This window comes from Canis lupus, chromosome 25, assembly GCF_003254725.2.
Source record: "Canis lupus dingo isolate Sandy chromosome 25, ASM325472v2, whole genome shotgun sequence".
Classification (NCBI taxonomy): domain Eukaryota; kingdom Metazoa; phylum Chordata; class Mammalia; order Carnivora; family Canidae; genus Canis; species Canis lupus.
The window spans coordinates 475,118-499,147 of record NC_064267.1 but is presented as its reverse complement, the minus strand read 5'-3'; the positions used below and the strand labels follow the sequence as shown (position 1 = coordinate 499,147).

Below are 24,030 nucleotides of genomic sequence, written 5' to 3'. Positions count from 1 at the left end.
TGATCTTGGGGTTATGAGTTTAAACCCCACGTTGGGTACAGAGAATGCTTAAAAACAAAATCTTAAAAATGAAAAAAAGAAAAGAAGAAAGAAAGAAAGAAAGAAAGAAAGAAAGAAAGAAGAAAGAAAGAAAGAAAGAAAAGAAAAGAGAAGAAAGAGAAGAAAAGAGAGAAAAGAAGAAAGAAAGAAAGAAAGAAAGAAAGAAAGAAAGAAAGAAAGAAAGAAAGAAAGAAAGAAAGAAAGATCGATCTAGTTCAAAATCTAGTTCAAGGGCTGGCCAAGAACATGACACCAAAAGCACCATCCATAAAAGGAAAAACTGGACCCCATCAAAATGAGAAACTTTTGCTCTGTGAAAGATTCTGTTAAGAGAATGCAAAGACAAACTACAGACTGCAAACCAAGTCGTCTTCTTTTTTTAAGAGAGAACGAGCCAGGGAGGGGCACAGGGAGAAGGTGAGAGAGAATCTTAAGCAGGCTCCACACCCAGCACAGAGCCTGACTTGGGGCTTGATCTCACAACTCTGACATGACCTGAGCCAAAATCAAGAGTTGGATGCCTAACCAACTGAGCCACTCAGACGCCCCAATGCAAAACAAATATTCAATAAAGGACTAGTGTCTGGAAAATATTAAAAAATCCTCTTGGGGCACTTGGGTGGCTCAGTGGTTGAGCATCTACCTGTGGCTCAGGTTGTGATCCTTGGTCCTGAGATTGAGTCCCACATCAGGCTCCCTGCAGAGAGCCTGCTTCTCCCTCCCCTCGTGTCTCTGTCTCTCTCATGAATAAAAAAATAAAATCTTAAAAAACAAGAACAGACTTTTCATTGAAGAAGATATACAGATGACAAACACAAGAAAAACACATTCAACCTCTCTAGCCATTAGGGAAATGCAGATTAAAACCAAAATGAGGGATCCCTGGGTGGCGCAGCGGTTTGGCCCAGGGCGCGATCCTGGAGACCCGGGATCGAATCCCACATCGGGCTCCCGGTGCATGGAGCCTGCTTCTCCCTCTGCCTGTGTCTCTGCCTCTCTCTCTCTGTGACTATCATAAATAAATAAATCTTAAAAAAAAAAAAAAAACAAAAAACAAAATGAGCTATCATTACACATCTATCAGAATGTAAACACATCTAAAAAAAAATAGTGACATTATTAACTGCTGGTGAAAATTAAAAGCTAGTCGTTCACACACTGCTGGTGGGAATATAAAATGGCACAGCTGCTCTAGAAAAAAGTTTGGAAGTTCCTTTAAAAAACTAAACATGCGGGATCCCTGGGTGGCTCAGCGGTTTAGCGCCTGCCTTTGGCCCAGAGTGTGATCCTGGACTCCTGAGATCGGGTCCCACATCGGGCTCCCTACATGGAGCCTGCTTCTCCCTCTGCCTGTGTCTCTGCCTCTCTCTCTCTCTCTCTCTGTGTGTCATTCATGAATAAATAAAATCTTAAAAAAGAAAGAAAGAAAGAAAGAAAAACTAAGCATGCAGTGGACGTGTGTGGGTGGCTCAGTTGGTTAAGTGTCCCTGATTTTGGCTCAGATCATGATCTCAGGGTCCTGACCGAGTACTATGTCAGGTTCCCTGTTCAGTGGGAAGTCTGTTTCTCCCTCTCTCTCTTCCCCTCTACCTGCTTATGCTTGCACTCCCTCTCAAATAAATAAATATAATCTTAGAAAACAAAAACTAAACATGTGGGGTACCTGGCTGGCTGAGTTGGTAGAGTAATGCACCTCTTGACCTTGGGGTTATGAGTTTGAGCCCCATGTTAGGTGTAGAGATTCCAAACTGGTTATCAAGCCAGATGTCTTTTTCCAGGTGAATGGCTACACAAACTATATGTCACATTCAAATCATGGACTATTACTCAACTAAAAACAAGCTACAAACATACTGATAGATGCAACAACTTGGATAAATCTCCAGACAATTATTCAGGCTGAGTTAAAAAAAGTTAATTCCCAAAGGTTACACACTGTAAGATCATATTCGTATATATTCCTTGAAGTGACAAATTTATAGAAATGGTGAAAGGATTTAGTGATTGTGAGGGATCCAGGACTAAGAAAGGGAGGCAGTGGAAGGCAAGCAGGTGTGGTCACAAAAGGGCTATACGAGGGCTCTTTGAAGTGATGGAACTGTGTATCTTGACTGCAGTGGTGGTCACGTGAGTCTACACATGTGATAAAATTGTACAGAACTAAATATGTACATGTAAAGGAGTACTTATAAAACTGGTGACAACTGAACATGGTTGAATTGTATCAATGTCAATTGCCTGGCTGTAATACTGTAATATGATTTTGTAGGAAGTAACTGTTGGGTGAAACTGTGTAAAGGCTAACCAGGATACTTACTTCTTCAATGGCAGTGTGAATATACAATTCTCTCAAAATAAAAGTCTTAAATGCTTTCTACTTACTTGGAGTTAGTTTATATTTACTGAAAGAGATTTTTTTTAATTTATTTGGACGTTTAAAGATCTATGTGTTATTTTTATTGAAGCTAAAGTAAATACAAACTAAATCAAGGTGGCAGATTGACAAATGGCCACATATCACTTCTATGCCTCTATACATGCCCCTTCACAATGTGACTCTGTCATTCTCCCCATAAATGGAGGCTGTTTCTCAAACACTTGATTCAGCATTGGCCAAGTGACCTGCTTTGGTCAATGGGATATTACTAAACACAGTGCAAACAAAGGCTTGAAAAGTACTTACATGTTAATCCTTGCTCTTCCTTGCCACTAAGAACTCTATTACAGCCATGTAGTAGAGCCCAAGCTACTCTATGAGATGATGAGTGACATATAACCCAGTTACCTCCATCTCCCCTGACAACAGCCAGCACCAACAACCAAACATGTGAAACAAGCCACTCTAGAGGGAACCGCCCTCAACTAAGCTGCCAAAACTAACAAGAAAGCCCATAAATTCATGATCAGTTATAACTTAGTTGTACTAAGTTTCAGGGGTAGCATGTTACATATCAAAAACTGACAACACATTACACTTACACTTTTTTGGTGGCATATATATGGCTAAAGAATATTCAAGAGCAAGACTGTTGACTGGGTAGTAGCAAACATGATTAAATTTAAAGTCAAGGTCAAAGCTAAAATAAAAATGATTTTTTAAATCAATCCAATATATAATAACTACTACAAAACCTAAGTAGGAATAATGCCACCTTACTGCTCCTATAAATCCCTATGCTGACAAAGCAAGACAGAAGGCGTAAACCAGTTCTCAAAAACAAAAAAACCCAAACTGGATAAAAGCTACTTCAAACTGGGAAATAGGGATCCCTGGGTGGCGCAGCGGTTTGGCGCCTGCCTTTGGCCCAGGGCGCGATCCTGGAGACCTGGGATCGAATCCCACATCAGGCTCCCGGTGCATGGAGCCTGCTTCTCCCTCTGCCTGTGTCTCTGCCTCTCTCTCTCTCTCTGTGACTATCATAAATAAAAAAAAAAAAAAAAAAAAAATTTAGAAAAAAAAACTGGGAAATAATTTATATATTTTATGTGGTAAAACAACAAACTAATTTTTTACATAAATGAAAAACACAGCACTGGGAAGCAAAGCTATAAACACAGGACATGTCATTTTGTCATTTTCAGTATTAGGTTCAGAAACTGGCATGGCATGACTCACCCCTAAAAATAAAACACCTTTCCCCAAAAGCATCAAAGTTAATCTTCTGGAAGCTGTTAGTAGAGAGTACATGACATTTTACTAATCTTAAAATTTAGAAATAAGAAATACAGAAGAATATTATCGAACTCTTGAAGCTCCAAATTCTAATGCCAGTCTCTCAAAGTATTCTGAAGTTCCTAAGTGTATACTGAGGGGAGTGATCAAAGTGAGAGAGTTTCCACAGTTCCTTTCCTGTTTTTCGTTCAGATAACAATTGCCTCAAGGAGCTGGAAATGAGATACCTCCCCTTCCCACCCACCCTAAAGCATCAATAATATGCAGAGTGCATACGGAAACTTGTCACATTTATCTCCCTAACCTGACCAAGAGACATATTTTTTTTTTCCTTTTGTAAAAATTAAACTTTCTCAACAACCAGGTCAAATTTAAGATAAATTCCTTTGGAGTTTGGACAATTAAGATTTTGATGAACTGAAGTGTTTTACTCTTGATGAGAATGTACACTAACTCTTATTTTCCAGTTACCCTATTTGGTGGTTCCTAGAAAATACACATCCTCACTAATAGTTTAAGATTTGAGATCCTGGGCAGCCTGGGTGGCTCAGTGGTTTAGCGCCGCCTTTGACCCAGGGTGTGATCCTGGAGACCCTGGGATCAACTCCCACATCGGGCTCTCTGCATGGAGCATGCTTCTCCCTTTGCCTGTGTCTCTCTCTCTCTCTTTCTGTGTGTCTCATGAATAAATAAATAAAATCTTAAAAAAAAAAAAAGATTTGAGATCCTTCTAGTATAGTAAACCCTTCCTTTCACAATATTGTTGTAGGAACAGAGATGATGATGGTTGATGATGCTTTACTTGTACAACCTCACTTGTTTCTCAGAAGAATCCTGTAAAATAAATCCTATCATTATTGCCCTTATTTCATAGACATTATTTCATGAGGCTTAGTGAGATTAAGCATACAATTCACTCAAAACTTGAACTCCTAATCACTGTCTCTCCTAAATAAAGTCACAAGTTATCCTACTTCAATATTGGGTCTTAAAACCATGTTTTTAACTATCAGGACTTAGAATATCCAAGTTTCATCAAATAATGAAATCTTCCCTTAATGTATTGTTAACTTTTTTCTCCTTTTAAAAATCTGTGTTCACATCAGGGGGTGAATACCATTTATATGTATTATAAACCAAGAACTGCGCTAAGCAACTCAAATAACTGTCTTACTTCTTACATTCTTTCAATGAGATATCTTTAATTTTACAACCGAGGAGACACATCTAGTATTTTAACCTCAAGAGGTTAAATAGTTTCCTCAAAGGCAAATGGCGAATCACTAAGAGAGTTGGATCTGTACCGTGATTTGCCCAACTAAAAAGTCCTTGGGCTTTTTTCACCTTTCCTTGATTCCACACCAGAGTATGGAAAGCATAATACTTTGAGAAATACTCATATTATGTGACAGATGAAACAACATCCTTTATTACTGCATATACCATACAAATACATAATATATTCAGAATTTGTTAAAGGAATTATCATTCTTGAAAAAGTTTTCCTATCAAGTAAAACTTTATGAAGATGCAAGACAATATGTTTCTGATATTTAAGCTTCTATTCTACTTATTAATCCAAACAAATGAGATTTTCAAAAAATAAAATGTTACAGTGACAGCATAATACTACAAAGGTTAAAATATGGACTACATTTTCCTACGACTTAGTGAGGTGTTTACAATTCCTAGCTAACTGTACATGAATCTCTTCTAATTGAAAATATACCTAAACTGTTTAGTTGATGATAACATAAAAAATGGCATAAAATAAATAGCACAGTAATACAATATCCCTTTTGAGTGAGGAAGAGGTAACATCTCCAGAATAATCTTCAGGAAAGTAGATAATAGATCTAGTAATTCAAAGAATGTAGGTATGTATGCAGCCTGAGTTCCAAAAAATTTTGAAGCCTTCTAACATCTTTCCTTTAGGTAGCTTTCAAGCAGGAGAACCTTGCATCTCTTTAATGCAACAGTTTTATGAGTAAAAGATAACTAAGCATAAAACGTTCAGAGTTGTAATGTTCTCCAAAATTGAAATTTGATTTCATACTCAGGATTTAATATAAGAGATTTTCCAGGTAATCTCCTGCTCAGCAATTAGGAAACTGTCATCATTTCCAGTCAATACTTTCATGTCACGTAAAAATTCATGATGCATTTCTGCTGTATAATTTTACTTCCTTTTAAAATTTGTATTATTTTTTTAAGTAGTCTCTATACCAGCAAAGAGCCCAACATGGGGCTTGAGCTCATGACCATGAGGTCAAGACCTGAGCGGAGATCAAGAACTGGATGCTTAGCGGTGCATCGGTGGCTCAGTCAGTTAACCATCTGCCTTTGGCTAAGGTCATGATCTTGGGGTCCTGGGAACAAGCCCCATGGTGGGCTCCCTGCTCAGCGGCTGTTCTCCTTCTCCCTCTCCCTCTGCCCCTCCACACTGCTTGTGCTCACTCTCAAATAAATAAATACAATCTTAAAAAAAAAAAAAAAAAAAGAGTTGGACTCTTAACGACTGAGCCACCCAGGCCCCCCGAATTTTACTTCTTTCTTTTCCTTATTAAAAACCTAGAATTTGGATCCCTGGGTGGCGCCGCGGTTTAGCGCGCCTGCCTTTGGCCCAGGGCGCGATCCTGGAGACCCGGGATCGAATCTCACGTCGGGCTCCCGGTGCATGGAGCCTGCTTCTCTCTCTGCCTATGTCTCTGCCTCTCTCTCTCTCTCTGTGTGTGACTATCATAAATAAATAAAAATTAAAAAAAAAAAAAAAAAAAAAAAAAAAAACCTAGAATTTAGGATGCCTAGATTGTTCAGCAGTTGAGTGTCTGCCTTCAGCTCAGTCCAGGGATCGAGTCCCATATCAGGCTCCCTGTGAGGAGTCTGCTTCTCCCTCTGCCTGTGTCTCTGCCTTTCTCTGTGTCCCTCATGGATAAATAAAAAAATCTTAAAACAAACAACCCTAGAATTAAGTGAAATTCCAACTTAAAGTTTTTTTCTCTTTTTTTTTTTTTTTAAGATTTTATTTATTTATTTGACAAAGAGAGAGAAAGTGAGCACAAATGGGGAGCTGCAGGCAGAGGGAGAAGAAGCTAAGCAGGGAGCCCAATATGGGGCTCAATCCCAGGACCCTGAGATCATAACCCAAGCTGGAGGCAGATACTTAACTGACTGAGCCACCCATATGCCCTAATACTGTCAAATTTCTTTTCAGACACCACAAGGATGTTTATACAAAGCTCTAAAATTCATGTAAATATCTAGACTCTGAACACCTGCCAGATTTCATCTCCATACTGAATTTTTTTTCCATACTGAATTTTATAAACCTCTGAAATTAAGACCTACCTGCTTCATTGTTAATTGGAAACTCCCACAGCTTCCCATCTTTCGTCCACTGGATCATTTCTGCAAAACCATTCTGAAGCGGCTGTTCATTTACTGCAGCTAACTGCTTAGCAAATTCTATATCCCAGAGTGAAGGTGTAGTCTCTATAATAGAAACATTTCAAATCATCACAAGTCAATGTATATATCTTTATTTTTTTAATGTAATACAATTAACTCCAAATTGGTAACACACTTCAGGCCCTGCAGCTTAGAAATAAACAGTATATGATGAAAGGTCACTCTTGAGAGCTAAAACTAAACAAAAATGACATAAAAAGCCTACAGTGACAATTACTGCAAGCCTTTTGTTTTACTACACTGCTAGGCAAGCAATCTCTAAAGTCTCACTGCCCCCTCTACTGGAAAGGAATAAAAAGGCATATTTTGTTTAAGAATGTTTTCATGAATGCGAATATTTTTTAAAAAGGTTTATTTATTTTAGAGAGAGAAAGCACATGAGTGAAGGGGGGGTAATAGAGAATCTCAAGCAGACTCCCCGCTGAGCGTAGATCTCACAACCCTGAGAACAGATCTGAGCCAAAATCAAGAGTTGGTTGCTTTATCGACTGAACCACACAGGGGCCCCACAAATGTGAATATTTTTTATATAACATGTGACTTTGATATTTAAACTTCAGCCTATTTATTTTTAGTCTGTCAAGATAAATCACAACGTTCTACCATTAAAGACCAAATATATTAAATTAACATAAAAATAATGGCACTACTACTAATGAATATGGAGCACTTACTCTGTGTTAATGCTTTTTATTTTTTTTAGGATTTTTTTCCATTTATTCATGAGAGACACAGAAGGAGGCAAAGACACAGGCAGAGGGAGAAGCAGGTTCCCTGTGGGGAGACTCAATCCCTTGACCCCGGGATCATGCCCTGAGCCAAAGGCAGACACTCAACCACTGAGCCACCCAGACGTCCCTGTGTTAATGCGTTTTATGCATTAGTTCATTTGATCCTCACTACCAACTCTGTAAGTTCATATAATGTTAGCTGTTATAACCACCATCATATTGCATTTCAATCATTTATTTGCTTTGGAAATTGAAGACATCTTGCAAGAATGAATCCTATTTCCACCAGGCACTGCTAGTAGGAATGTAAAACAGAACAACCTCTTTGAAAAATAGTTTGGCAGTTTCTTAAAAAAGTTATGAATATATTTAGTGTACAACTATCTGACTCCTAGATATTTCCCCCAAAGAAAATATATGTGTCCACACAGACTTTATGTGAAGGTTCATGTGTGACTAGGCCTGACCATGTACTGACTGCTGTAAATTAAGCATGTGGGCCCTAGGAATCTGAGGGAGAGAAAAGATCACATCAGTTAACTTAATTAGCCACATCTACAAGAGTAATCACAGCAGCAAAATAATTGAGTGATTATAGTCACAGTTTATAGATTTGTTCAGTGGACACTGACCAACTCATGTCTTTTCTGTGACCATGATCATCACCACCATCATCATTACTGCTCATAGCTACAACGCGGTACTGAATGTACCCTGTGTTCCTGGCATTGTGCCTGACACTTTAATTATATTACCTCATTTAATCCTTCAGAAGTATGTATTAGCTCCATTTTCTAGATGGAGAAAGGGAACTCAGAGAAGTTAGTCTGGCAGAAACTGAATTTGAATAATCCACATCTATCAGACTCCTTCCACTAAAGCTATATTGTCTCTCAGCTCTAGATTACTCCAGGATGAGTGGTAGGAACCTGGAGGGGAGCAAAATGTGGGAACCGTGGGAGAGAAGAACTCATTCATTCCATCATTACGACGGATGTTCAACCGCTGAGCCACCCAGGCGTCCCTCATCTTCAGTTTATTTTTATTTTTTTATTTTTTAAAAAATTTTCATTTATTTATGATAGTCACACAGAGAGAGAGAGAGAGAGAGAGGCAGAGACATAGGCAGGGGGAGAAGCAGGCTCCATGCACCGGGAGCCCGACGTGGGACTCGATCCCGGGTCTCCAGGATCGCGCCCTGGGCCAAAGGCAGGCGCCAAACCGCTCCGCCACCCAGGGATCCCCATCTTCAGTTTAAATGAACACTGATTGAATTAACTCCTTTCCTCTATGGCTAGATATTTTATAGCTCAATTTATTTAAAAAAGGCATTTATGATTTAAGATAATTGCTATGATCTGTCAGCCATTTGGCTAGGTGCTTCTAGGTATACATAAATCAGTGAAATCCAGCCCCTAATATTTAGGAGTTTGCTGAATAGTGGGAAAAATCAGATGTTTATATAAGTAACTGACGGATTATATGAGCCATTAGAGGCTAGCCTCAGAACTTAAATATTAATTATAAAATTATTTTTATCAAGTCCAAAAAGGTAACTTCTAATCTTTGGAAATGAAAGTCACTTGTAAACTGAAGACCATTTGTATCGAGTTTCCTCATTTATTTTACATTATCAGTAAATTGGGATGCCTGGGTGGCTCAGTGGTTGAGTGTCTACCTTTGGCTCAGGGTATGATCCCCGGTCTGGGGATCGAGTCCTGCATCGGGTCCCCAGCATGGACCCTGCTTCTCCCTCTGCCTCTCTCTGTGTCTCTCATGAATAAATAAATAAAATCTTAAAATAAATAATCAGTAAATCATATTTAATGTCAAGGAAGAAGATACTTTCATATCTCTTTTTAATTAATTAAAATGGGAAATATGAAGGATCTGACTTCTTACCCAAAGAAAAAAGGGGTAAGAACAGAGAACATGGTTCTTTGTGAAAACATACACACACAGGTCGCTAAATATATTTCTTGAAGGCTCTTCTTCCCGGCTCTTACACAATCACTAAATCACTTCATTAAGTTACTTCTACAAATGCTATTTTCTCTTCTAGATAGCAAGCGGCCTTAGGGCAGAAACCCCAGTTTATCTTTTGTAATAGTACAGTTTCAAACTGGGGTGATCATTAATATTCTAACCCACATCAATAGCCAACTGATAGCTCTGGATTTATGAAGTTGGCAGTAGCTATCTCCTATTGTCCCACAGAATGCAACATTTCAAGGGAGGAATCTGACCAAGACTAGCAATGTCAACAACTACATTCATAACCAGGATCCAGGCCAATGACAGGATGGATTATTAAAATACCTGACATTGTACAATCAAAACATTAAGGATTTTTGAAAGATGGGATGTTTCTACACCTGAGAAATAATGTTTGTTTGTTTGTTTAAAGATTTATTTATGTATTCATGAGAGACAGAGAGAGAATGGCAGAGTCACAGGCAGAGGGAAGAAGCAGACTTCCTGCAGGGAACCCGATGTGGGTCTCAATCCCTGGACCCCGGGATCACACCCTGAGCAAAAGGCAGATGCTCAACTGCTGAGCCTCCCAGGCATCCCTGAGAAATAGTGTTCTTAACAAACCTGTTTCAGATGTCTCTTCAGTAACTGCCTTAAGGTCAAAAATATTAAGTCTCTTCCCTTTGAGCATATTTTTCCTAAGACTGAAAAAGAAAAAATAATTTAATATTTTTATACATTGCCAAGAAAAAATTATTTAAGAAAAAAAATTATTTTTAAAAGATTGTATGTATGTATGTATTTATTTATTTATTTATGAAAGACACACAGAGAGAGAGAGAGGCAGACACACAGGCAGAAGGAGAGGCAGGCTTCATGCAGGGAGTCTGATGGGGCATTCGATTCCAGGACTTCAGGATCGTGCCCTGGGCCAAAGGTAGGCACTAAACCACTGAGCCATCCAAGGATCCCCAAGAAAAAAATTTTATATGAAAGACTAGGATAGAACTTTTTAAAAATTCCACTGACCCACACCAGACATTTTATTTTTATTTTTTTCACACCAGACATTTTAACTAAATTGTCAGATCTTTAGAACTGATAACTAAAAACTGGAACAAATGCACTTGAAATTTTGCATCATGATACAATAAAGCAGTTTAAGTAGCTTAATTTCCAAAATATCTAACTGAAAAGATTAGCTTAATGTGCTATAATTTTTATGTGATCCATTTCATATTGAAGTTTTAGAAAACTCAACATTAGAAAGCTATTAGAATATGCTAAATTATAAACTGTTAAAGCCAACATTTGTCTTAGTTTAAGGGTAGAAAACACTGCCTGTTTAATTACAAACTATAATTATAAAAGATGGAATAGATAAATCAAAACATTCCCACTTATAAGGCACTCATTCTGCAATTTTAACATAATGATTAACTTTTTTTTACATAACATTTATAATTAACTATTGAAATTAATGTCAGGGAGTTAATAGGTAACTTTTCCCTGTGTATTTTAATCAACTGCTTTATGCATCAATTCACATTCATACTTGAATAAATTTACTGGTAGATTAAAAACTAATGCAAAACTGGAGAGTTCACTTTAAAATAATTTTGAATTCTCTTCTGAATCAAGTTACTTTCTTCTATGAAATTATATTAACTGAAAAAATTTAAATACCATATTGAAATTAGATAAAGTGATCTTAAATCACTTAAGTTTTCCTCTAGCTGGCTCCCAAGTATTTTTTTCTTTTATTTATGATTTTATTTATTTATTCATGAGCCTGATGTGTGACTCAATCCCAGGGCCCCAGTGTCATGCCCTGAGCCAAAGCCTCAATGGCTGAGCCACCCAGGTGTCTGGGTCCTCAAGTATTCTTAAAGGTATTTATGCTCCCCAACTCTTCTCAGTGCTTTGTATCCTTCTCCCCACCTGCACTCCCTCACTTTGCATCAGGTAAACAGGATGATGCATTAAGGTAACTCACAGTAAAGAGGGAATGATTTGGTCAAGTATGGAATTTTAGAATGTACTAAAGAGGAAGCGAAGGGAACAGTCATTTGCTATGCATCTACTATATATAGTTGGCACATTCCTTTCCTATTTATCAAGAAAGCCATTTAAGTTAGGCTTCAATTTTAGCATTTTATAGATAAGGAAACAGACCAACAAGGCTATAGAAGTTGCCCCAGTCCCAGAATTAGTCAGTGGCACAGTGCCAAGATTCTGAGGCAGGCCAGAATGACTCCAGTGCCCTGTGCCTCACCCCTCTCTGTCTCTTGCTGAAAGAATAAGCCCAGAGTACATTTGTGGTGATCAGTTCAGGCCAAGACTGTCTCAGGCTGTCCCACAACAAAGCACAGTGAATACGCTGGTATCTGACCACGGCTTCCCCTTACTCTAGAGTCCTTCAGCCAGCTTTTTAACACAGTCATTATATGTACATAAACACCTGTCCTAATTTTTTAGCTTCTCCCTTGCCACCTTCTAATTTTTAAAACTTTTTTTTTTTTTTTTTTGATATGTGCATTGGGGGTGGGGTGGGGGCAGAGGGAGAGACAGAATCTTAAGGAGGCTCCATGCCCAACACAGAGCCCATGCGGGACTCAATTTCACAACCCTGAGATCATGACCTGAGCTGAAATTAAGAGATGGACACTTAACCAACTGAGCCACCCAGGCGCCCCATCACCTTCTAATTGTTAATGACAACTAATATCATTAAGAATTAAATTATGATATACCATTCTGATGTAGCTACATGGGATCATTTCAAAGAAGACTAATTCAAACAAGACAAATCAAAAACAATTTTTTTTAAGTAAGCTCTACGGCCAACACAGGGCTTGAACTCACAACTTCCTGAGTCCCACCTCTACTGACTGAGTCAGCCAGGGACCCCTGAAATTAAATATTCTTGAGGAATCTTAGTAAAACACTAAGTACACATTCTACTTTATTCAATAATATGTCATAGGTATAAAATCACTTTAAACTAGTAATTCAAATAATCTCCCTAAGTCAACTATAAATAACTTCTTGAACTTCATTTTTAACTGTTGAGTATCTTTTACAATTGTCCTGTACAAATTAGTACTTGAACTTCTGAATGGAGCTAACTCAAGTTGCTGGGATTATACTTAAAATCTACAGAACACATAACACACTAAAAATACTCCCAACTGTAAGCATCATCTTCTACAAAGATCAATTAGTTTTTATTAGAGCATTAGAGCATACTAATATCTGGTTCCCCCTTCTCAACTACCATTTCATGGCCTCGAAGGAGAGAAAACAAACTTTCTATAAATACAGACAGCTTTCTATCATAGAATAATTACATAAGGCATGGCTTAACATCTTTAAGTCTGCAAATTACCAAATTCAAATTGCTACAAATAATTTACCACGTTAAGGTATTATAATGGGTCTTCCTTTCTTTTTTTTTGATGGTGGGGATTATTTCTCCAAGGTATGAATAATGATAATTATACAGAGAGATATAAAGATTATATAAATATACATTGTTATATACATATCAGAATGAAAAATGATGCTTCTTACAAAATGTTCATTTGTTCAGAATTCAATCAGCTCCACTTATCCTAAATCAGGAGACTTCTATTCATCATGGATAAATGGAAGGCAGGGCCTAATTTGATTAATGGTATAGAAAAGCATAAGACTGCTAAACCCAGAACATCTTTTCCTTTACAGGAAATGGTACATGCAGAGCGTGAAGACAGATAAAAATGCATCCATAATGCTCAAATATCTATCAGCAATAACACGCACAGAATAAAGTACATATACAGAGAATTAAACAAAACCAAACAGACTGCAAAGCCTGCATACCTTTTTTTAACATCACTGGTCTTTTGGCTCATGTAGTCATCAGATCCTTCATCAAACTGAATTTGATGCACTGGTCTTGTACTAACTCTAATTGTGGCAGATTTGGCAACTTTCATGTCTGATATTATGTTACTGACACTGAAATAAGAAAAAGGTCAAGTATATTAGAAATTGTAGCTACAGGATAGTAATAAACTTTCTTGCACACGGGATTCATATCACTTAATTCATTTTTTTTCACTTCCATGCACTAATACATTATAAAATGTTATGTTTAAATGAAAGATTGTATGTCACACATTAACATTTACATTCCATAGACCACTAAGATTTGTTTCCTTTTGAAACATAACTTTTGAAGGTGTTCTTTAGAAATGTTCATTTAAAATATCAGTGTCACTTATGAAAAAGTATCAAACATTTGAAGTTGTGTATCAATTTCAAACCTGGCATGAAGTAATGAGATCAGAGGCTACCTGAGAAGGTGCCAGCTAAAAGGATAAGAGAAACAAGTGAAAGAAACAGGACTGAAGATGATCATGATACTGTGTATAAGATCAGATTAGTTAATAGGAAAAAGTTAATTTTCTCAGTAAACTGTCTTGTTCTGTTATTTGTTTTTAATAACATTACTGAATTTACTGTCTTTTTCAGGGACATGAAATTGTGTAACTTTGTGGGAAAAATTTAAACCATTCCACTGATCTTTTATTTTTTTTAAAAAAGATTTCATTTATCCATTTGACAGAGGGAGACTGAGCACAAGCAGGAAGAGCTGCAGAAGGAAAGGGGAAAACAGGCTCACCACTGAGCAGAGAGCCAGATGCGAGGCTCAGTCCCAGGACTTCAGGATCATGACATGAGCGGAAGGAGACACTCAACTTACTGAGCCATCCAGGCACCCCTGTTCAAACTCCATTGATCTTTTAAAAACTGCAATCTTTCTTAAAATGTGAGTTTTCTTTTCTTTCTTTTTTTTTTTTTTTCTTTTTTTTTAAAGATTCATTATTTATTTTAGAGAAACACAAGCAGACTCATTGCTGAGTGCAAAGTCTGACATAGGGCTTGATCTCACAACCCTAAGATCAGACTTGAGCCAAAAACCACAACTTGGACCAACAAACTGCACCACCCAGACACCTCAAGATGTGAATTTTCTTAAAAAAGCAAATTACTAATATTCCACTTAGGAGAAATATATATAAATGAATATATTGTGTACATTACTCACCAGTCATATGAAAAGAGCCTCTTTTGAAAAACTAGCATTACAGACAGAACTATTTGATTCACTAACCTAATTTTTGCTCTTCCTCCATTTTTCTGTGCCTTTGAGACTTCTTCATGCTGCTGGAGCTGCCTGAGCAGCTCTGACTTGGTTGTCTGCTTATCAAAAGGGAGAAAATCTGCAATAGCAGATGCAGCAGCTACCAACTCAGGACTCAAGGACTTGGTTCTAACAAAGAAAATGAAAACCAAATTAAAAAAAAAAAGGCATTACTTATTATGCCATTAGTTTAGTGTAAAGTAAAATGATTTTTTCAGAGAAAACTTTTTTGCCATTCAAAAAATACCATTTCTGACAAAATCAAAAATTTTAAAATATTAGGTTTTTTTTTTTTTTTTTTTAAGTAGGTACCACACACAAGGTGGAGCCTAAAGTAGGGCTCAAACTCAGGACCCTGAGGCCTGAGCCAAGATCAAGAGCCACACATTCAATTCACTGAGCCACCCAGGGGCTCTACATATTGGTTTTATATAAATTTTAAAAGACTCATTTATTTGAAAAAGAGATTGAGAGCGTGTGCTTGCATGAGATAGGGGAGGGTCAGAGGGGAAAAGCAGACTTCCTGCTTAGCAGGAAGCCCAATAGGGCTGGAGTGGGGGGGCTGGATCCTGGGGCTCCAGGATCATGACCTGAGCAGAAGGCAGATGCTTAACTGAGTCACCAAGGCGCCCCTTATATAAACTTTAAAATGTTAAAAGCTGAAGTTAATGGATACTTGTTGAAGCATAATACTAACTCAGAACAATATATTAAAGTAGAGGGGTGAGGAAAAGAAAAAAATGGCTATTATAATTTACTGGATTTTTAAATTAGATGCCAATTTATTTCAGAAACTATATATACTGCAAGCAAATATTAAAGTAGCTAAATCTATTCACCTATCATGATAAATCCATATAACAGTACTCAGCTCACACCAAAAACATGAATGAAACAATGAAAAGTTGGATTAAAAAAAAAGTATGCACTGTATGATTCCATTTATATCAACTTCTAGAACAGGCAAAGTTAATGTAAGGTGAAAAAAAAATCAGAATAGTTGTGAGGCAGAAGGCTACTGACAGGAAGACAGAAATGAGAAATGCTCTGTGTCTTGATAAGCATGAGGCTACATGGACATATCATATCCATTTGACAAAATCCTATAGCTAAGATGTGCATGCTTCAAAGTATACAAATTTTACCTGAAAAAAAAAAAAAAGAACCATAAATCATCATCATGATCTAGCATGAGATAGAAAGTAGGTAAAGATATAAATGACACAAGAAAGGCAAAATGTTGGTTACTGAAACTCTGTAGGTCCAAAGGGGTTCATTAACATGATATTGTTTTAAATTTTCCATAAGAAAAAGCTGTAAAAAAAAAAGCTCCTTCGCAGTAATCAGGGTAAATTAATGCAAAAATGTGCCAGATGTAAAAAGAAATTATCTAGCTTATTTACATATTCTCACAAAGAACTGCTACCTCAGTGAGTGGAATCCAAGTTAATGTTTTACTATATTTGACTTTCTACATAATGATCGGTTGTCTAATATGCAAATCAAAGTTCCCAAATCCTTGAAGTTGTTGGATAAAGATTTAAGGACTTTACCTAAGATACGAGAGTTCTAAAATATGATTGCTAAAGAAGAAAAACGGGAGAATAAAAGAGGGCATATTACAATTAGTTTAAAAAAAAAAAAGAGCTACTTTCAAAACTATTATCTATGAATAAGGTCTGAACTTTATCTCAAATTACTTACAGAAACTACTTGAGAGGTCTGTTTTCAAATTTTAATATACATATTTGATCAGAATATACAAAGAAGAAAAAGAAAGAAAAAGAATATACAAAGAATATAGATGAGTGTTCATTTTCTAGAGACATGCATTTTATCACGATGATGTTCTTTGTAATCATAGCTTCTGGCTTTATAACTTGAAATGTTCTAATTAATAAAAATTTTCAGGGAGCCTCCATCATTGAAATAAGACAATCTTTACACACTGAGATCTTTCTACATAGATTTTTAAAAGGTGATGAGAACTTTAAAGTAACCTTTAACAATCTATTCTTTCCTATAATTCAGACTATTTCATGAAAACATATTTTATACCCTTCTGTACTTCCTAAATTTGTTTAAAATGAACTATATGGCATACACAAGTTTGGAAAAAAAAATTTTTTTTTAAAGATTTTATTTATTCATGAGAGACACAGAGAGAATGGCAGAGACACAGACAGAGGGAGAAGCAGTCTCCATGCAGGGAGCCTGATATGGGACTCGATCCTGGGACTCCAGGATAGCGCCCTGGGCCGAAGGCAGGCCCTAAACCACTGAGCCACCCTGGGATTCCCTGGAAAAAAAATTCTAATTAGGGGAAGGATACTATTAAGGGGACACAGAAATTACCATAATTTTTGGCAACTTGATCACATATATCTAAAGACTAAGGGATGCTGCTGGCTGGCTCAGTTGGTTGAGCACCTGACTTAATTTTGGCTCAGGTTATGATCTCAGGGTTAGGAGGAGGAGCCCCAAGGTGCACTCATTCTCCCTCTGCTTCTCCCTTACTTACGCTTGTGCTCCTTCCCTCTTCAATAAAAAAGAAGAAGAAGAAGAAGAAGAAGAAGAAGGAGAAGGAGAAGGAGAAGGAGAAGGAGAAGGAAGAAGAAGGAAGAAGGAAGAAGGAAGAAGAAAGAAGAAAGAAGAAAGAAGAAAGAAAGCTCAAAATATAATGCAAATCCTTTTACCTAGCAATTCTACTTCCAGGACTATTTGTCTAAAGAAAATAAGCAGATACATACATGGAATTTGAGAAATACTACACACTCCAAATTTAAGGCCTAAGTAGTTTCATCCTTGTGTCTGAAAGGCAAGTCACCTCTCAGATATCTGCATAGCTTTATCCATAACTTTATTTCAGGTCTTTTTTTTTTTTTTTTTTTTTTTTTTTTAGAGAGAATGCTTGGTGAGGGGAGGGGCAGAAGAAGCAGCTGAGAGAGAATCTCAAGCAGACTCCACGCTTAGTACCAAGCCTGATGCATGGCTTGAACTCACAACCCCAAGATCACGACCTGAGCTGAAATCAAAAGCCGGACACCCAACCGAGCAACCTAAGTGCTCCTTTATTTCAGGTCTTTGCTCAATCACTATTCTTCCAGGATCCCTTTGTGTCTGTGTGGTATGAGTATATATACTCTCTCCCACCCTGTGATTCCCCTGCCATTATGTAAGGAGTAGAGACTTTTTTTTTTACTTTTTTTGAGACTGTTTTGTTCACTGTTCTACCTCCATCTCCTTGGACAATGCCTGAGATATAACAACAATCTAAAGTTGCTGAATGAAAGACGTTAATCATAGCATTATTTTATACTAATGAAAAGCTAGAAATAATCTAAATTTCAACTCATGGATTCATCAATTAATAACTAGCTGAAAACTTCTTATTGGATAATCAGAACAGGTAGTTGCTTAGTTAAGATAAAGTAGGAGCTAGAAATTTTGGTTATTGCTGTACTCACCATGGGTCTTATTAGGTTCCACAACAAATTCAGACTCACAGGACTACCACAAACATGCCTGGCCCAGTCTATTCAGAAGATAAAGGACAGAACAACAGTAGGCTGGCAGAGTAATCTCAGGTCAGCACTCATGTGGATGACACTGTACATGCCATCCAAAAGTTAGGACAGAAGATCCACACCATGCAGGCACGGGAGCTGCTTCGTTTAGTGCTCCACGGGAATTGGTGCGCTCTTATGACAAGGCCACAGTTTCCAGGGTCCCTACAATGGAATGCAGTTATAGGAGTAACTGCACTCAAGGAAGCATAGGTACCTATAGTTTTCCCAATCTGAATGCAATCAGGGGTCAGTTTTATCATGGTATTGTTCCCTTCAGTACATCAGACATCAGCAGTCATCAGGTTAACAGGTGTGGCAGATTCTATTTTTAGAAAACAGAGACAGCATATTTCTGGTCCCACAAACTCTTCCAAAACCTTGCCAAATCCCCAAGAGAGGGAATCCATGTCCCCTCCCCTTAAAACCAGGGGAACCTTTATGACTGCCTCCAAGAACAAAATGATAGAGATGACTCACTGTGACTTGTGAGCCTAGGTCATATAAAGTAACACAGCTTTTGTTTGGCTCTCTTTTGAGATGTCTGTCCATAGAACTCAGCTAGCAGATTACAGAGAGCCCCAAAGACAGCCTCAGCCAAAAGCCAGCATCAGCCACTGGAATGTAAGTGAGCAAACCACCACCGTGCACAGGCCCTCCCTAGTGCAGAGTGGGGCAGACACAGCTACCTCTGCCACACTCTACCCAAGCCTCGGGATGGTTTGTTATGCAGCAACACGTAATTGGAACAGATTTTAGGGTCTGGAAGTTGGGTGCTACTGTAACAAAAAAACAATATGTATGGGATAAATTTGGGTATTGGGCAGTGGGTAGAAATTGGAAAGACCTTTGAGCCTGAGGGCCCTCAAAGCCGCTATGAGGGAGAACTTTGGGAAAACCAATATTACTGGAAGCTGCAGGAAAGGGGACTTCTATTTAGCAATACTGTTGCTTGAAGTAATGTAAAAAATAGTTAATATACTCAGTGAATTGGGTGAGCCAGTAAAAGGAGACTTCCAGTATAGAAGATGCCTCCTGGCTTCTTAGTTGCCGAGGGTAAAATGTGAGAAGAGATAAGAAAGAACTGTATCATATAAAGGAGTCAAGACTGGCGGGATCAAAAATAAAACATTTCTCATTCTCAGCAAATGATGCTAAAATTTAGAAATGGCTTCTGAACAGTGATCAAATTCAGGGCAATGTCAGGAAAACATGGTCTAACGATAAAGCCACAGGCATCACTATAAAACCCTTTGTTAAAATCTTAGATTTATTTTTTTCAAAGATTTATTTTTAAGTAATCTTTACAACAAATGTGGGGCTCAAATTCACAATCCTGAGATCAAGAATTACAGTCTACCAACTGCGCCTGTCAGGCACCCCAAGATCTTAGAAAGATTTAAAATGGTACCTCAGAGAGCCTATAAACAGATAACAGGAATTCTAAAAACTTCTGGGTGTGGTCTCACAGCCTTGCACAGGGAGCTCAATGTAGAGTAGGACTTAAGTTCCCAAACAGTGCCTTACGGCATCCTGGAGCACCCTGGAGAAATACAGCTATCTCTCAGCGACCATGTGAACTGTAGTTCACAGTTTTGACCCTAGACTACTGCATTCCTTTTGATGACATCATATTTTTGTGAATGGTTCTGGCAGTTGCCATGATAAAAAAGCAAGTCCCCTCAGAAATCAATATGAAACAGGAAATGAGAGTGGCAGTATCCACCCTGATTCCAAGGCTATATCATAAAAATACAAACTCCTTTGGCTCGCTTTCTTTTGGTCCACTAGCCTCTGGAGCCCCACTGCCATGTACTGAGAAAGCCCAGGCCACACAGAGGCCACATGTAGGTGTTTCTGGTAACAGTCCCGACTAAGGTCTTAGCTAACAGCCAGCTGCAACCCTCAAAGCTATGAATGAGCAAACCCTCAGATGATTCCAGCCATTGGACTTCTAAGTCTTCAGAATGAGGACAGAATAGAGCAGAATTAGCCTTCTCCACTGTGTTCTGTCCAAAATAACCCATAGAATCCATGAGCATAAAAAATCGTTGTTTTATGCCACTAAGTCTTACAGTAACTGTCATGTAGCCACACTAACTGTATCAATGGCCATTCAATGTATAATAAAAATTTAAAAAAAACTAAAAGCAGGGCATACATGGAGCCACCACAGTCCTAAAGCAAAGGTGATGATCAACCCAAATCTGTGCATCTGGGTTCCCTTAAAAAAAAAAGGTGGGGTGGGGAAAAAAATCATTAAAAGATACATTTATAAAAAAATTTTTATTAAGTAAAGTCTATGCCCAGTGTGGGGCTCAAACTTATGACACCAAGATTAAGTGTTGCATGCTCCACTGACTGAACCAGCCAAGTGCTCCTAAAAGATACATTAAAAGGAAAAAAAAAAAAAAAGGATTTGGGCACCTCGGTGGCTCAATGGTTGAGCATCTCTGCCTATGTCTCTGCTTCTCTTTGTCTCTTGTGTATAAATAAATAAAACCTTTTTAAAAAAAGATTTATTTATTTGAGAGACAAAGTGAGAAAGTGTGTGTGTGTAGGAAGAATAAAAAGAGAGGGACAAGCAGACTCCATGCTGAGTGCAGAGACCATCGTGGGGCTGGATCTCAGGACCACTATATCATGGCCTGAGTTGAAACCAAAAGTCTGACACTCCACCAACTGTGCCATCCAGGAAACCCTAAAAGATACATTTTTAAAAGAAACATATCTCATTCACCAATCTTTTCATGCGAGGCCAAAGCCCTTCTTTGAGTAGAAGTTCCAACAAACATCTTTTATATATACACTGCACCCATACTCCATCCTTCAAGAGTTCCAATTTTGGTTTCTTTAAAGTGGAAACACAGACCAAGAACTGAAAAATGTTTAACAAAGAATTCTGAGTACAGAATTTTCTTACATTTTTCTGCTTATCTCTTCATACCTAATTGGAAAGGAATTTTTATTATTTTTAAAGATTTTATTTATTTATTCATGAGACACACAGAGAGATGCAGAAACACAGATAGAGGGAGAAGCAGGCTCCCTGCAGGGACCTCGATGCGGGACTTGATCCCTGGACCGAGCCGAAGGTAGATGCTCAACCACTGAGTCATCCAGGCGTCCCTGGAAAGGAATTTTTTAAATTTCGTTTTCTGAGTCTTTGCAAAACATTCAATTCATTTTACATAATTAAATTACATAATTATAATAAAAACCACATTGAGTCACAAACAGGTCTGGAAGCTTAAAATAAAACTCTTGATAAGTATTTATATATGTGTTTTTATCATTTAATTCTACATACTTTTATATTATGTTTTTGTTTTATTTGCACCTGGCTGGATCAGTCAGAAGAACATCTGACTCTTGATCTCAGGGCTGTGGGTTTGAGCCCCACACTGTAAAGATTACGTAAAAATAAATAAATAAATAGAGGAGGAGGTACCTATGGATGGGTACTCACTATGTGAATTAGCTTATTCTCTACCACTCAATTATGCTTTCCAGAGGTAATTTTGATACAATGTGATACAATATAGAAACCAAGAAGCTTCACAAAAATATTAAGTCATTCTGAAAAAGAGCAATCTACATTATCTGTTGATTCTGCTAAGAGAAGTCACAGATGGAACGCCTGGGTGGCTCAGCGGTTGAGTGTCTGCCTTCCGGCTCAGGGCATGATCCTGTGGAGTCCCACATTGGGCTCCCAGCAGGAAGACTGCTTCTCCCTCTGCCTGTGTCTCTGCCCTCTCTGTGTCTCTCATGAATAAATAAATAAAATCTTAATAAAAACCCAACTAAACACTGTCATTTAAACTACAACACAGTACTGAAATATTATTGATTGCACTTAGAATTGGCAAAATGTAATACTCTTTTGACAAGCACAAGTAATTACAATATTTTGAGGAAACCACATAAGCTGAGAGCACTGATAATTACTGGTCAAAGGAAGTCATATAAAACAGTTGTAACCAATATGGTTAAATCCTAGGTGGACTTTTTAAAATGGAAATTTCAAATAAACAAGTCCTTCAGAGACACAACACTACCTTCAAATCAGGATATAAATGATTTGATAATTAACAGTTTAAAGAGGCAATTAAATGGCAGTTAATTATACTGATGACTATGTAAGAAAGCATGTGGAATTCTTAATTAGATCATGACTCTTTTCCGCTCTAGATTGCAGATGTCCCCTTCCAATTTATTTACTTATTTAAAAGAATTTTTTTTCTCCCCCCGCCCCCGCCTTTTTAAGTAGTCTCCATGCCCAATGTGGAGCCCAACATGGGGCTTGAACTCACAACCCCAAGATCAAGAGTTGCATGCTCTGCCCACTGAACCAGTCAGGCACCTCTACCCTTCCTATTTTGATACAGGGGGTAACAGTATCTCTCAAGTAAGTGTTAGAGTATCTTTGTGTTTACAGACTGATAGTCTTCATGCAGCATCTCCAGGTCCTCTAACTTCATTTTTTTTTTCCTAAAAGAAAAAAGAGTTTCAAAAATTACTGAATTGAAATTCAATTCATTTTACCTCTTCTTTGGGGCATCTCCTGGAGCTTTTTGAAGCTTGTTGATTGTAGCTTCCACACTTTTAAGTTGTCTTGTGCTGGACGGCTTGGTTGTTTGTACATTTACTGTGCTTAATTCAATTTTCATGCCTTTAATAATACCTAACAAATCTTTTTTGGTATTCTCCTTTACACTCTCTTGGCTCTCTGTTTCCTTGGAAATCTCATGCATTGAAGCAGGCTGCTCATCTTTCTTGCTACAAATTGTGTTGTTAGTGCCAAAATATCTTTGGACATTATTTTTTGTCCTAGAAAGAAGCATTAAAGGAAAAAAAATGAAAAATACAATGCAAAATAATAAGGCAAGGATTCAAAACACTGCTACTATGTGTTTTAAAAATTTTCCAATTCACACCCTTCCTTTTTATCATTATTGTCCGCAACTATAATAATGACAGCAATGTAACATTTACTGAATATGTACTATGTGCCAGGTCTAGTGCAACATATTTACATACATTTCCTCAAACCCACATCAATTCCATAAGGTAAGTATTATCCTCACTGTGTAGATAAGGAAAGTAGAAACCAGAGAAGTGAAGTGACTTACCCAAGGTCATGTAGCTCTGCACTCACTAAGGCCTAAGACATGTTCGTGAGTCACAAATGGGTTACAGGTGTGCTGAGGCTGACTGATCACCTGGTCCTTGAGGTAGCTGGGTGAGGCCTGGGGCTGCTGGTACTTCTATTCACTGCCTCCCTCCATTTATCTCAGGGTTTAATACAAAGATCATTTTCTCTGCATTCTGTGACATTTAAAAGAGGTCAAAACTTTCTGATCTGCCATCTGAGGTGGAAATGCTACC

The 24,030-nt window shown here is 37.7% G+C and overlaps 1 protein-coding gene across 4 annotated transcripts in view; it reads right to left on the bottom strand.

Annotated features, from left to right (window-relative positions):
* The window catches only part of MRPS31 (mitochondrial ribosomal protein S31), a 34,162-nt gene that overhangs the window by 5,773 nt on the left and 4,359 nt on the right, over positions 1–24,030 (bottom strand). For 2 of the 4 annotated variants that reach the window (XM_035718672.2, XM_035718707.2), the window contains exons 2-6: positions 23,188–23,472; positions 15,047–15,205; positions 13,750–13,887; positions 10,510–10,589; positions 7,061–7,204 (exon numbers count right to left, since the gene is read on the bottom strand). In XM_035718672.2, coding sequence (XP_035574565.1) covers positions 7,061–7,204; positions 10,510–10,589; positions 13,750–13,887; positions 15,047–15,205; positions 23,188–23,472 — 806 coding nt within the window. The remainder of the gene's footprint in view (positions 1–7,060; positions 7,205–10,509; positions 10,590–13,749; positions 13,888–15,046; positions 15,206–23,187; positions 23,473–24,030) is intronic. The other 2 variants (XM_049101065.1, XM_035718693.2) reach the window with 2 other exon arrangements.